General features: G+C 38.5%; 1 protein-coding gene across 1 annotated transcript in view; it reads left to right on the top strand.

Annotated features, from left to right (window-relative positions):
• Positions 1 to 12,694, top strand: part of Mettl14 (methyltransferase like 14) — a 55,088-nt gene that overhangs the window by 28,872 nt on the left and 13,522 nt on the right. The window contains exons 3-5 of the mRNA XM_083142054.1: positions 2,419 to 2,592; positions 10,418 to 10,561; positions 11,695 to 11,868. Coding sequence (XP_082998180.1) covers positions 2,419 to 2,592; positions 10,418 to 10,561; positions 11,695 to 11,868 — 492 coding nt within the window. The remainder of the gene's footprint in view (positions 1 to 2,418; positions 2,593 to 10,417; positions 10,562 to 11,694; positions 11,869 to 12,694) is intronic.

Below are 12,694 nucleotides of genomic sequence, written 5' to 3' on the forward strand. Positions count from 1 at the left end.
CCAGAAGTTAAAGAAGAATCGGTTGTATTCCGAGAATGGGTTGTAATCCCAGAAGCTAAAGAAGAATCGGTTGTATTCCGAGAATGGGTTGTAATCCCAGAAAATAAATATATCTAGATACATGCTGATATGAAATTAAGGCTGATGTGAAGAATTATTGTAGCTGATAGAAACACTTAGATGGTCAACTTAGAAAAGAGAGAGAATTCTTTGAAACGAAAAATCTGAGCCAACTGATAATCTGTAGAGAGATTGCTGAAAGAAGAAAAGGGTGAAATGAAAATTATTATTTGGCAGGACATCGTCAGGTAAAAACTATCTTGGAGAAATTAGACGAGCAGACTTGCAGGAGATGAACTATTGAAGAATTATATTTTGTATTTAAAAATAACTTAAGATGTCACGAATATTTCCGGAACGGTGAAAAGATATCTAGAAACGAAAATGGAAAGAAGAGATAAATCGAGAGATGAGAAAAATGCTGCATGCCAGGAGATATAATTTCACAGTGAAAGTGAAAAGCAATGTAAGCTGTATAAATGAGAACCAATGAGAAAAGTCAAACGAGATGTAGAGAAAGTGGAAAAATTTATCTATTTTCAAAAGATTTTTCCCAATATATAAATTTTTATCCTCAAGGAGGGGGATATTGTGTCACGTGCCAGTTTCACACGACACAATGAATGTTGCAAGGAGGAATGTTTTCTCGGAATCGACAAGAGATGGCAGCACGATATATAAATAGGAGCGAAGGAGATTATAAAAAACTTAGAGCGGAGAAGATGGATTATATATATTATAGTAAATTGAGAAACACATAAAAGAAGAGTTCAAATACTATAAAAGAAGTAAATAGAATGATGTATATAGTAAATTAAAAGAATTAAGAATATGGCCGCATATGAAACATTTAGGAAAGTTATTAAGTGAACAAATGAATTCAGAAACGTATCTCAATTTCTTTTTGATTCTCTGACGAGGAGAACATCGTCAGCTTTTGCATTTGTCCGTTCCCCGGTGGCGCTGTGGTCAATTAGACGCCCCGAAGCACTTTACGGTTGCGCTTCTTTTTAGTCGCACTGGGCCATTGGCAGCGCTTTTTATTAGCGATCCTGGTTATCCCCTTTGGTCGTTACATAGGAGGTGGCGCTAGTGTCAGTTTAGTCGACCCTACTCCTTTATATAAGTATATCTTGTATCGTTTGCCAAAGAAACCGGGAAAGGGAAAGAAAACATATAAAGGGCATAAAGAAAAGGAAGCGAGACGACGCAACTAGATTTCTTATATATAGAAGAAATAATAAAAGAAGTATTTTCCATAATCAAAAGAAGAAGAAGCCTATTCGATAATCAAAAGGAAAAGAAGTAGAAGCTTTTTCCATAATCAAAGAAGAAAAGAAGAAGAAGCCTTTTCCATAATCAAAGAAGAAGAAGCCTTTTCCATAATTAAAGAAGAAGAAGCTTATTTCCATAATCAAAAGAAGAAAAGAAGAAGAAGCCTTTTCCATAATCAAAGAAGAAGAAGCCTATTCTATAATTAAGAGAGAGAAGAAGAAGAAGAAGCCTTTCCATAATTACGAAGAGAAAGAAGAAGATTTCCTTTCAAGAAGAATGTAACCGATGTAAATTTTCGATATATTTCAATGTCGCTATATATTTTTCTCTGTATTTTGTATAGTTCTCAGAATATAGATCCGCATTTAACTATATCCTCTTGGCTATAAAACGCTTTCTTATTTGGAATTCTCAAACAAAGAACCTATCCCCTGAGATTAAGATATCTGTAGCCGTGGTAAATAACATGTAAGTACGTACCCACAAGGGGCGTGGCATTAGTGGCGCCCATAACGTGGAGCTTTACCTTACCTTTACTTACCCACGAATGAGAGGGACGTAGCAATCATTCACCTACTTTGAGTGTACCTTGCATGATACAAAGGTGCTCAGCATCTGAAAATATAGTTGTGTTTCAAATACTTAAGAATATATTTACTTATGTAGTGACTATAAAGTTACTTTAAAACCACAGATTAAAGTGATAGATAGTAGTTAGAAAATTTAATTATGTAAGTTATGCTAGCAAATGTATTTAAAATTTCCAGAACAACAGGGAAGGAACAGTAATAAACCTAAAAATTGCACCAATAAATACTGAAAAATGACCGTAAAAAGGTGGAAAAGTTTAAAAAAAAACAATGTTTTGTGGTTCTAACTGAAGGGAAATTGGCTATTTTCACTTTTAGCATTGATTTGTCATCAACTTTCAAGCCCTAGTGATAACCATAATATCGCCATTGGGAAAATTTCATGTTGTTCATCCTTAAAATCTATTGGCATTTATTTGTGTCAGTGAAGTTCATTACCAAATAGTCATGCCTGGAAATTATTCATTAGCAATTGTATTATTTCTTCTTTTAGTTTGGTGTTTCCAATGCTGATGAGTTGCGAGCTGCTTTGGGTACCCTTGAGGAAACTGTGCCCCGTAAAGTATGTCGTGATGTGGAGAAGGAATCCGAAGAAGAGCAGCAGCAGCCGAATGAGGATACGTCAGCCGACAAGATGGTCTACACGGATTCCTCCACGTTCTTAAAGGTATACTTACTATTCTATTGAAGCATTCAGGCATACCCTTCACTTCTTTAACCCCTCGACAAAGTGAAATATTTTGCATGATGATTATGTTGTTTGTGAATGTTTTTAGTTGTTTTTAGCTTGCATCTGGTACCTAGGCATGTTACCTTGCCATGAAGCAGAACAGCCCGAATGCTTCACGCAAATGATTATAGCACCCAACATGAAAATCCACAACAGCAGCTATAATTTTGCATTGTTAGGTTTGGAGAGGTTGGCAATTTCTAACATGTTCTTTTGCTATTGTAATGTACATAAAAATAGTTTTTACTATTAAAAATTTACGAACGTACTCTGAGATGGCTGGTTTTTACTTACATTAGCCATTCTTTAGGATCAAATAACTCCAATATTCATGTTTCCTGCATGCTGGAACTGATGTTATGTTACATAAAACATCAAAACTTCTCCATTAAAAATATAACAATTAGCGAAGGGGTTCAGTGGATAAATGGTCCCATACAAACTTACAAGTATCTCCCTGCAGGGTTGTCAGGTTGCCAAGATAAAAATAAGGGGGACAGTTACAAAACTATAGTTACTATAGCATAGGTACAGTGCCTTGAATAACGTAGTGTGGAAAACGACCCAAGAAACTGGTTCCAGAGACGGATGAGAAACATAGATGGCAGTGCGATCAATGTCGGTGCTAATTTTCTTATGAAAGTAATGCAGCTTTGTTAGTTTTTGGAATATATTATGTAGATTTGTTTGTCTTGAAAGGCAATACGTGAATTGATGGAAACAGTTATATTTGTGGAGTGATTTGCAGTCACGAAATGGCATTAATTTGGAAAGAAAAGTAAAATAAAATTAATAAATAAATAGCATGCGTGCGTAACACAAGAAGAAACATCGCAATGTGATTCCGGACGTCAGGTCTTGGACTGTGTATTAGAGTTTATTTTTCTATGTTATTAGAATATAAATAGTATCCTGAGAGATATTTCATACCGAGGCGACAAACCACAAGTGTCGCTTGAAAGCGAGCAGTCTGTAATCAATGCAGCCTTTCGAACCGTAGGGACACAAGCTCTGACAATACCATTTCCTCAAGGAGATTTTAGACCAAAGCGACTCGCGACAAATGATAACGAGGATTTCACACCAAAGCGACACGGGTCCTTCGGTCCAAGGCAACTTTCATACCAAAGCGAGATGCGACACATGTCGCTTGGAAACGAGCCAATCAAGAGCAACATTCCACATTGTAAAGGCATGACAGGCAGCACAGGCCAGCGTTCGGTTGGTGAAATCCTCAAGCGATAAGTGTTGCGTGCCGCTTTGGTGCGCAATATCCCTAAAGGAAGACACTCATTGCATCGTGCATGAGCGAACAACAAACCACGGCAACACGTTGCAAGCTATTGAGGAAATGGCCCAGTTTGATCGACACACAAGCAACAAAGTGTCACGTTTGGCTTATTGTGTCGCCTAGATCTGTTGTTCGCACAATTAGCAGCAAATGCTTGCTAATAGACTGAAGTGCCACTTCAAGGCTGTCGCTTGTCACTTAGTTGGGAACTCCCCTTGTAGTGTGTCGCTTCGGTCTGAGCACCCTTCCTTTAAGGAGCTTTCCGACCGAAGTAACAAGTAGCATGTGAATACGACATATGAACGTGTCGTTTGCTGTTTCGACCCTCATGTGCAATGAATGCTAGTTTACAGTCTGGAAGTGTCGGTGTCACTAGTCACTTAAGTGTAAACATCCTGTGTCGCTTGTCCCATTGGTCTGAAAGTTTCCTTACACTCATGTCGATGGCATTAAGGACGTTTTGTGGGTTTCCCCTTGTCGTTTCATACAATCATCATTATCATCATCATTGCTGCAATTAGTTTAAAGCGGAAGAAAACATACAGTAAATATAAAAAATATAAATGCTTCAGTGTGTATATCTTTAAAAGAAATGATAATAATTATGAACCTAATTCATACACAAAAATTTAGTTACCAAGAGCATTCCACGTGTATTTTTTCTCCCGTATTATTAATGAAAGTATAACGATAACAGGACGTGGTCGACTGTCTAGAATGTTCGTTAATATCTTCGCGACCACTGTACCAAATATCATAGCAATTATCACATTCATAGAAATGCTTCACGTAAAAGAATCAGACGTTACAGCGAAAACTCCATTTACTTCCATTGTAAGCAGATGAATACCATGCACCGAGACCAACACCAGCGCCTCTAAAGTTGATGTCAAGATAGGATTCGAGCAGTTCGAGTTCTGTCGGTCGCGGAGCTTGTCGAGTCAGTTGTGAACAGGCTGCCAATCAGAGCTCGTTCCTGCCAAGGTCATTCCTGCCTGCAAGTGTTGCAACCTATGAATCGGAACTTTGTCCACGTCATCAGGCTCTTCAGCCTGAGTGGCAACAGACATGTTGCACCGGAAAATTACCATCTTAAATACGATGAAACCTGTAAAACATCTACAGATATTTTATTGGGTGTGGTCCCTCTGATAAAACATCCAATATTCTCAAAATTCTTCGAACGAATTGTGTAAAGCATTGTAATACTTTAAAAACTGAACCTGTTTTACAACACAAGAAAAATGCCTCATTAAGCAATCAATGTGCCATTGTTAAGTGGTTAAGTTCAGCATGGCACAATATTTTCAATAATGCTGATAGAATAAATCAATAAAGTTTGTTAAATGACAAGGACTCCTTACCACAAGATTAAATATATGTACAACCACACATGTATGTCTTTCCAGTGACTCATTGCAAGAGTTGGCTATTGTACTTGATTCAATAAAATAAACTTATTGAGCGTGGCAGATTCATAATAATAAACAATAACGATGATAATAATAATAACCCGTGGCTCGACAGCCCTTGAGGCCGTAAGCCCCTTGGCCTATCTCCCGATTGCCAGTCTCCCTCCTACAATCCAACCCAGAGGTGTGGAGATATTCAACCGGTAATGGGGTCAGCACGTCGAATCCCCCCGTCGTTATAGGAGATTTTTATGACCGGTTAACGTTACTCAATTGTAGCTCCCCAATTTCCTCAAGATCGTGGGTTGCCACCGGCTCATATAGAGGCTGAGCAGGGGGGTTCGGACCCCCCCCCCTGAAAGATTTATCAAGTACTAAAATTAAATAATAATAAATGTATTTGTTTGCCTTTGTTATATAATTTTCTCTGAACTTATTGGAAGACAAGGGTTATATTGGGATCAAACGGCTTTGAATGACATTACAAATAAGATTTATGTACACTACTACTCAAAATAATATACATAAAATATTAAATAGAAATTACTTTCTCCAACTACATGTAACGTCATTTTTTGTTATTCTATAAATATTCAATTATTCATTTATTTGACATTAATTTCATTTGTTTTTATGTAAATTATTCCGATCTTAAGTACAGGTAAGCTACGTAATGAATATGCTCTGTTATATCTCTATTCTTATACAGTCTTTTTACCTATTCGTGTAATAATATAATATTAATTTATGTATTTTAATTAGTATTAATTTGATTTAATATAATTATTTTAATTTAATTATTATTATTATTATTCCTGAGACACTTGGTTCGGACCCCCCCCCCCCCCCCCCGGAAACATATTTCTAGATACGTGCCTGAGGCGGAGAACCCAGAGACAACCCAGGTGGACTCGAACCCATGCCGTCCCACAGTCGAAGCCCATAGCACACAGCGCCTTAGACCGCACGGCCACGGAGGAGGACGAGGCAGATTCATATGAACCAAAAATACCGAAAAATGATAATTTTCCTCAAAATGACAAAAATGTATTTACCTGTTTAAATTTTTCATTCTTCGAAAGGTTTGATAAGGATTTAAGTCCACTTTATGCACAGTAATGCTAATCGGGACTGGATCTACGGTTTAAAGTGGGATCCGAATCACCTTCACTGGTATCGAACCCGCCATCGCGGATGCATCGTTTGCTAAGGAGGATTCTCAAAATCGGTCTTCACGAAATCGAGAGAAATAATGTGCCACTCAAGAAATCTCACAGTTTGTGAAGATTTTTAACACGTTGCGTGTTTTAGGCTGTTTCAATAGTAGAATAGTTATTTGGTGCGAATACCACTACTACTATGATAATCTACATAGGCATCGTGCCACCATTATACTTATTTTAGCGTGTGTTGCCCTCTGATTCGAGACCACTTGTAACTGTTTGCACAAGCAGTCATTCTTCATTCTGGTCACCAACTACTCGAGCTGGAAACATTGTTTGGACGCAACGGCGATACCCAACCCTGCCGGTTGATGGCCTGCGAGGGGTGGAAAGGCCGCTCCCTCAAAATTCCGAGAAACATCGAAGTGCTCGGATCCTACATTGACACCCAGTTTAGTGGTATCATATTCGAGTGGAACCAGCCAGAGAACCCAGAACCATGCCGTTTTCCACACTACGTTATTGAAGGCACTGTAGCATAAGTATACATTTATACTCAGCTTTTCATCCAGAGAACTGTTCTTTCTGAAGAAGAAACTACTTTCCTTACAAAGCAGATTTCCCTAACCCAACTTAACCTTTTCTTTGTGAACGATTCAGCACACCTTTGTGTATCTTTTTTATTTTCGTTAAATTTCCCATTGTACATTATATATAGCAGCAATCAACAGAAAACACCACAGAAGATTTGTTTTCCAATTATGGTCCCAGTCGTCAGAATCCCATTAGCCTACAATGTGTACTCTTTGGAGTTATGTACAGGCATGGGCGTCCGGAAGGGGGGGCAAGGGGGGGCCGTGGCCCTCTCCTGGAAAATGAAAGTCAACCAAAAAAATATGGATTTCACACATATAAATTCATTTTAGCCACAATAATATGTGTTAATTATTGCATGAACACCATAAATTCAAATTTAAGCAATGTTTTTTAGGGAACAACACTATTTTGGGGAAAAATTTGTCTTCGTTTGCCCCCCCCCCCCTGGAAAAAAATACCTTCCTTGCCCCTCCCTGGAAAAAATCCTGCGGACGTCCATGTGTACAGGGTGGAGCAAAAGTCACCGTACAGCTAACATATACATTTATGTGTTTCTTACTGACATGTATTACAGAACTTACAGTGCTTGAATATGAATAATAAAGGTCATAGGTCTGCTTTTAAAGAACATGCTCGATGTTTCCTCCTTCAAACGCCATGCACAGGTGAATCCGGGCCATCCAATCATCCTGCACTTTTTGAAGGGTGTCGCCAGTGATGGCATCATATGCTGCTGGGATGCGCTGCTTGAGGTGGTCCAAGCTCCTGATATTCTCTTCGTACACCTTGGCTTTCACGTGACCCCACAGGAAAAATCCAGTCAGGCAAACGCGGTGGCCACTCCATAGGACCTTGTCTCCAGAATCCAGTGCCCTGGGAAGTTTGTGTCAAGCCACTTCCGCACGTCAATCCCAAAGTGTGGAGGAGCCCCGTCCTGCTGGAAGAAGGTGGGGACGGTTCCATCAGGGTTGGCCAACATGGGTGTTACAGAATCTTCCAGCATGTCCAGGTACCTTTCGGCATTGAGGTTTCCGTCGATGATGCTCATGTCCCAAATTCCGCACCACACCATTACCTTTTCACTGCCTGTTGCCTTGCTGTCCATGGTCCAATGTGGATTATCCTTACTTCAGTATCGCATGTTTTGCTTATTAACCTCTGCGCTAACGTGAAACATAGTCTCATCCGAGAATAGAATGGTTCTTGTGAAATTCAGGTCGAGAGCCTGCATTCCGACAACCCACTCACAGAACTGTAGTCTGCGATCAGGATTATCTTCACTCATATGATGGAGCAATTGCATCTTGTAGGGATGCCAATTATTCACTTTGAGTATTCGCTGGATGCTCCGACAGCTTACACCTGTCTCCTTTGACAGTCGATGAGTACTCTTCTTCGGGCTTTTCACCATGGACGCAATGATAAATGTCGACATCTGCTCATCAGTTGCTGTCTTCGGACGTCCAGTTTTCTTCTTGTCTTCCACACTACCTGTTTCCTTTAACTTAGCTATCAACTTAGCAACAGTCATGTGTGATGGGATCATGGTCCGGGTGTTGTTTGTTGAATTTCTTGGCAAACTGCTGAGTCCAATTTTTGCTGACAAGAAGGATTACTTCAATTCTCTCCTGGATCGTCAGTGGCATGTTTCAAACTGGAAAAAAAGAAAAAAAAGAATTAAAACCTAATAATATGAAAGAAAAGGCAACATCAGCTCTATGGAATCTTCCAAAGTGGGGGAAAAAAACAGAATTATAGCCTAGGAATGTAAAGAAGGGCATTTTGTCGGAATCCCCTATTACAAGGGGGTTTCCGAAAAGATGGCAAAAACAATGAGAAAATGTGGCATAAAATGCAGGATAAAGGCCCCTAGAAATATTGAAAAGAATTTTATCGGGTACAAAAAAAGGGGGGAACAAGGATAACCCGGAAGAACAGAAAGGGGTATACCGGATCGAATGTGAATGTGGGAATGAATATGTAGGGCAGATGGGGAGAAATATGCACACTAGATGGGACGAACATGATAAAGATATTAAGGAAGGGGTACCTAAAACAGGCCTATCCGAACATATCATAATGAGCGGACATAGGATTATAAAAAGGGAAGTAACTAGGAGAGAGGAGAATAAATGAAACAGGAACGTTTATGAAGCTGCATTTATATGCACAGGAGAAAGGAATAAGCTTAACAGAGATGATGGTAATTTGGAGGAAGGGTGGATCGCTTTTCTTAAAAAGTGGAATTAAGCAGTAAATACCAACAGTAAAGTGGGCTTTCATGTCACTCCCGAGGTTGTGAAGGCCGTCTAATAAGAGAGGGAGTTCACCTTGGAATGGTGAAGTATGCGATCGTAAGAGGGGAATGCTGTAGGGGAAATTTCCCCTCCCATGCAGGATAGGAGCACTCACAGTCCATGTGTTCTACCCAACACTGACGGAAGTAACTATGGGATTGTAATAGGTCTTCGATTTTTATTTGTTTTAGTTGTGGTTTTTAACATAGGGATTTTTAACCAGCGAAGACTTAATCGGAGTTTTTATGCTGTCACCGTAAGTTTTTTACCTTTTCTGTCCTCAACCTGAATCCTCAACTTACGATTTAACAATGCGGGACCATGTTTGACACCTAAAGTTTTTTATTACTTGATGAAGGAAGTAGTACAGACTTCCGAAACGTCGTTCTGAAACATTCCTACTCACTCACGTAAGTTATTTATATATTTTTATTTTATTATCATAGAAGTCATCATATGATAATGTTACTGGGAACCAAATTTCTGTTTCATAAATCCATTTTTTAAATAAGCAACACACTGTTCAATTTCTGGGATTATACAAAATTTCAGGAGCACAGAGAGAAAACATACCTGCATTGAGGGGGTTTGCGGGGGTGGCTGCTACGCCACTGGCAGCAAGCCATTCTCTGGGTATGATCACTGCTCAAGGGAGCAAGGAAAGAACATGCCAGCCACCCTCTCCCTGTCTTGTTTTGGTGGAGGGTACATGGCAAGATGCTTGGCAACTCCGAACTAGCATCTCTTTGTGTGTAATACACCCCTAGATTCATGGCTGTGGTTTTCTCTCCGATTGTTTAAGAAACAATGATCTCTGATGATGAGAGCAATATATGAGCTTGAAACACTGGAAGTAAACACAACTTAACCTAGCTGGTAACCCAAGGACACTTGTTTGAATCATGTTGCCTGGGAAGTTACAATTACTAATGTGAATATGTGGATAAAACTTTAAAAACCATTATAACAGTTATTGTAAAGAATTACTTCATGTTATTTCAGGGGACCCAGTCATCAAATCCGCACAATGATTACTGCCAGCACTTTGTTGACACAGGGCAGCGTCCCCAGAACTTCATTCGGGATGTGGGACTAGCCGACAGGTTTGAGGAATATCCGAAGCTCAGAGAGCTAATCAAGTTGAAGGTATGATGTATAAGAAATTTTTCATATTTTTTGTTTGACTAATATACTTTTTATAATGTTTTATATAACATTTTTTTTTGTTTGTATTATATTAAGCAATATTCCAAGCTGAGAATGGAGTTTCATGTGATTGGAGCATCTCCATTAACTCTTTCCTTGGCACCACACCAAAGCAATTCTAACCATTTTGTGATTAACTGATAGATGCTTTATTATCTTAGATATAAATCTTTGATTCTTTTTATCAATGTATATACAGGGTGGCACATATTGTATCTACTAATTTGAGTTGGCAGACCTGCCAGAATGCAGGTGCACATGTGTGACATACCTAAATCCGTGGAGAATTGGGAGTCAGGCAATTAGTGTACCGTGGAGCATTGGCCGGTGCAGACGTGGATTACGGCAGCGGAAGCCTTCATCCACCAGGCACCGGGCACTGCGGAGGAACAATGAAGATCACCAAGCACCGGTTCCGGAAACGCACATCATTCTGAGGTGGGTTAGACAGTGGAGAGCCACGGGTAACGTTTTCACAGGACACAAGTCATGAAATCCTCCTGCATCGTCTCTAACGTACATCCAAGCAGAAGAACATCATTTAGATGCTGTTATCATCAAGGTGCACTGATGTATATATTGTCCATATTATAAACTGTATTAAATGCCTATGTGTATATTTTTATTTCACAACCATATAATGTTACTACAACCAGTCACTGTCTTTCCGTTGTCATTTGAAGTTGGTAGATACAATATACGCCCACTCTGATAACCTGCATAAATATACTATTAGAAAGGAAATGTTTATTTTGTGTAATAAGTGTAGTTTTTAAAAACAGATTTAGGTTATGTTCACTATTTTAACACCAAACTGCCATTTTATACCGCTTTTGATTCCAAAGTGTGCCCAGTTTTTGTACTGAAATCTTGATCATTTATTTATCTATGGCTCTAGAAATTCCATGTTTCAAGGACTCGGCTATAAAATGAGACATTAACGAGCAAGATGTTGTGGAGAAAATTGTTTGTCTTGATATCCTCTAAATGCTGAGTTTTTGTGGGTGTTGTACTGAACCACCCTGTATCTATAAATGTTCCCACCTGTATGTCATTCCTTAATTGTATTGCAGGATGATCTGATTGCTCAAACTGCCACTCCTCCAATGTATTTAAAATGCGACTTGCAAACATTTGACATGAAGGAACTGAAGAGCAAATTTGATGTAATATTGGTGGAACCTCCCTTGGAAGAATATCAGAGGACAATGGGTGTGACGAATGTGGAGTTCTGGGCGTGGGAACAGGTTGGTTTAGTAACAAATATTTTATTTTTCTACACCCTAAACTGATACAGATTACAATCAGTGGTATCTGTTAGAAGCTATTAACCGATACTGGCCAATACTGGAGTTTGGGTATATCATAGGATATTTAAAAATTCCAGAACACTTTCGTGCAGTCTATTTATTCTGTAAATTTTGCAAATTTTCATTTATTTTGCACCATTATTGACTGAGAAACTAGATTTTGTGATTATATGATGGATATAATCCTTAATTATTTAACAGCTTTAATTCTTAATTATTTTAAAGCAAAATTCTGTTTTCTGTAACCAGCATCTGATTCTGCAATCATTTTGTTGTGTTTTTATGGGGGAAAACCACTATTGGGTAAGGTTGTCTAGAGTAAAAGAGCGGTTGGTTAGCAATTTTTATTTGAAAATTGCCACTTTAACAATTTTGTGTAAATGTATTTAGACAGAAGTGTGGTGAGCGTGTTAATATTGTAGGATATTTTGTTATTGACAGAAACATGGAATGTGAAATAACGCACTGTTATTTTAATTTTTAATGATTTTGAAAGAGTACAAGGTACATTTTCCTATTATGTTTTCTCACAATGTGATGGGAAATGAACTGCAATATGTGAAATAAACTCTTAAGCACAAAATTTAGAGTTTATTTACGTTCACAATACTTTATGAAGTCTGAATTATCCTGTGAGTTATGCAAGATCATGGAAAAAATGATTAATTGTACTGTAAATTTTAGAATCAAAATTGGACTCCTTTACACAACAGTAAACTTAATACTTGGTAACTACATAAAATGGTAGTGTTATTTTCTGTAA

The sequence above is a fragment of the Lepisma saccharinum genome, chromosome 20 (assembly GCF_977018435.1).
Source record: "Lepisma saccharinum chromosome 20, izLepSacc3.1, whole genome shotgun sequence".
Classification (NCBI taxonomy): Eukaryota; Metazoa; Arthropoda; class Insecta; order Zygentoma; family Lepismatidae; genus Lepisma; species Lepisma saccharinum.